Source organism: Calidris pugnax, unplaced genomic scaffold, assembly GCF_001431845.1.
Source record: "Calidris pugnax isolate Ruff unplaced genomic scaffold, ASM143184v1 scaffold969, whole genome shotgun sequence".
Taxonomy (NCBI): domain Eukaryota; kingdom Metazoa; phylum Chordata; class Aves; order Charadriiformes; family Scolopacidae; genus Calidris; species Calidris pugnax.
The window spans coordinates 10,238-11,004 of record NW_015091615.1 but is presented as its reverse complement, the minus strand read 5'-3'; the positions used below and the strand labels follow the sequence as shown (position 1 = coordinate 11,004).

General features: G+C 55.1%; 1 protein-coding gene across 1 annotated transcript in view; it reads left to right on the top strand.

The window, feature by feature from the left end:
* Positions 1-529: 529 nt before the first annotated feature.
* Positions 530-767, top strand: part of LOC106899890 (chromobox protein homolog 5-like) — a gene marked incomplete at its 3' end in the record, with an annotated part of 4,540 nt that continues 4,302 nt past the window's right edge. Inside the window, exon 1 of the mRNA XM_014961830.1 lies at positions 530-707. Coding sequence (XP_014817316.1) covers positions 571-707 — 137 coding nt within the window. The remainder of the gene's footprint in view (positions 708-767) is intronic.

Below are 767 nucleotides of genomic sequence, written 5' to 3'. Positions count from 1 at the left end.
ACCCCAAATTCCATTTCCCTGGGCCTAAATCCCCACCGTTTTTAGGGGGTTCCACCCAAATTCCATTTCCCTGTGCCTAAAACCTTACCAATTTTAGGGACTTTAACCCAAATCCCATTTCCCTGTGCCTAAATCCCCACTGTTTTTAGGGGGCTCCACCCCAATTCTATTTCCCTCTGCCTAAATCCTCACCGATTTTCGGGTTTTTAACCCCAATTCAATTTCCCTCTGCCTAAATATTCACTGATTTTCAGGTTTTTAACCCCAATTCCATTTTCCTCTGCCCTAAACCCCTTGCCATTTTTTAAGGCTTTTAACCCAAATTCCATTTCCCCTGTGCCCGAACTCACCGATTTTTAGGGATTTACCCCAAATTCCATTTCCCTGTCCCTAAACTCCCACCGTTTTTTGGAATTTTACCCCAAATTCCGTCGGCAGGTGCCCCCCCCTTCCCCTCCACCTCCTCCTTCCCGGGGTTTGGGGGGTGGGGGGTGGCAGGGGGTCCCCTCTAACCCCTTCCCCCGTGTGTCCCCCCCCGTGTCCCCCCCCAGGAGCCGTGGGCGCTGCGCTATGGGCAAGAGGAGCAAGCGGGCAGCCGACAGCTCGTCCTCGGGAGACGAGGAAGAGTATGTGGTGGAGAAGGTGCTGGACCGGCGCGTGGTGAAGGGCCAGGCCGAGTACCTGCTCAAGTGGAAGGGCTTCTCCGAGTGAGTACCCACCCCGGGGGGGGTGACCCAAGGAAGGGGGGGGGGGATGGTGACGATGAT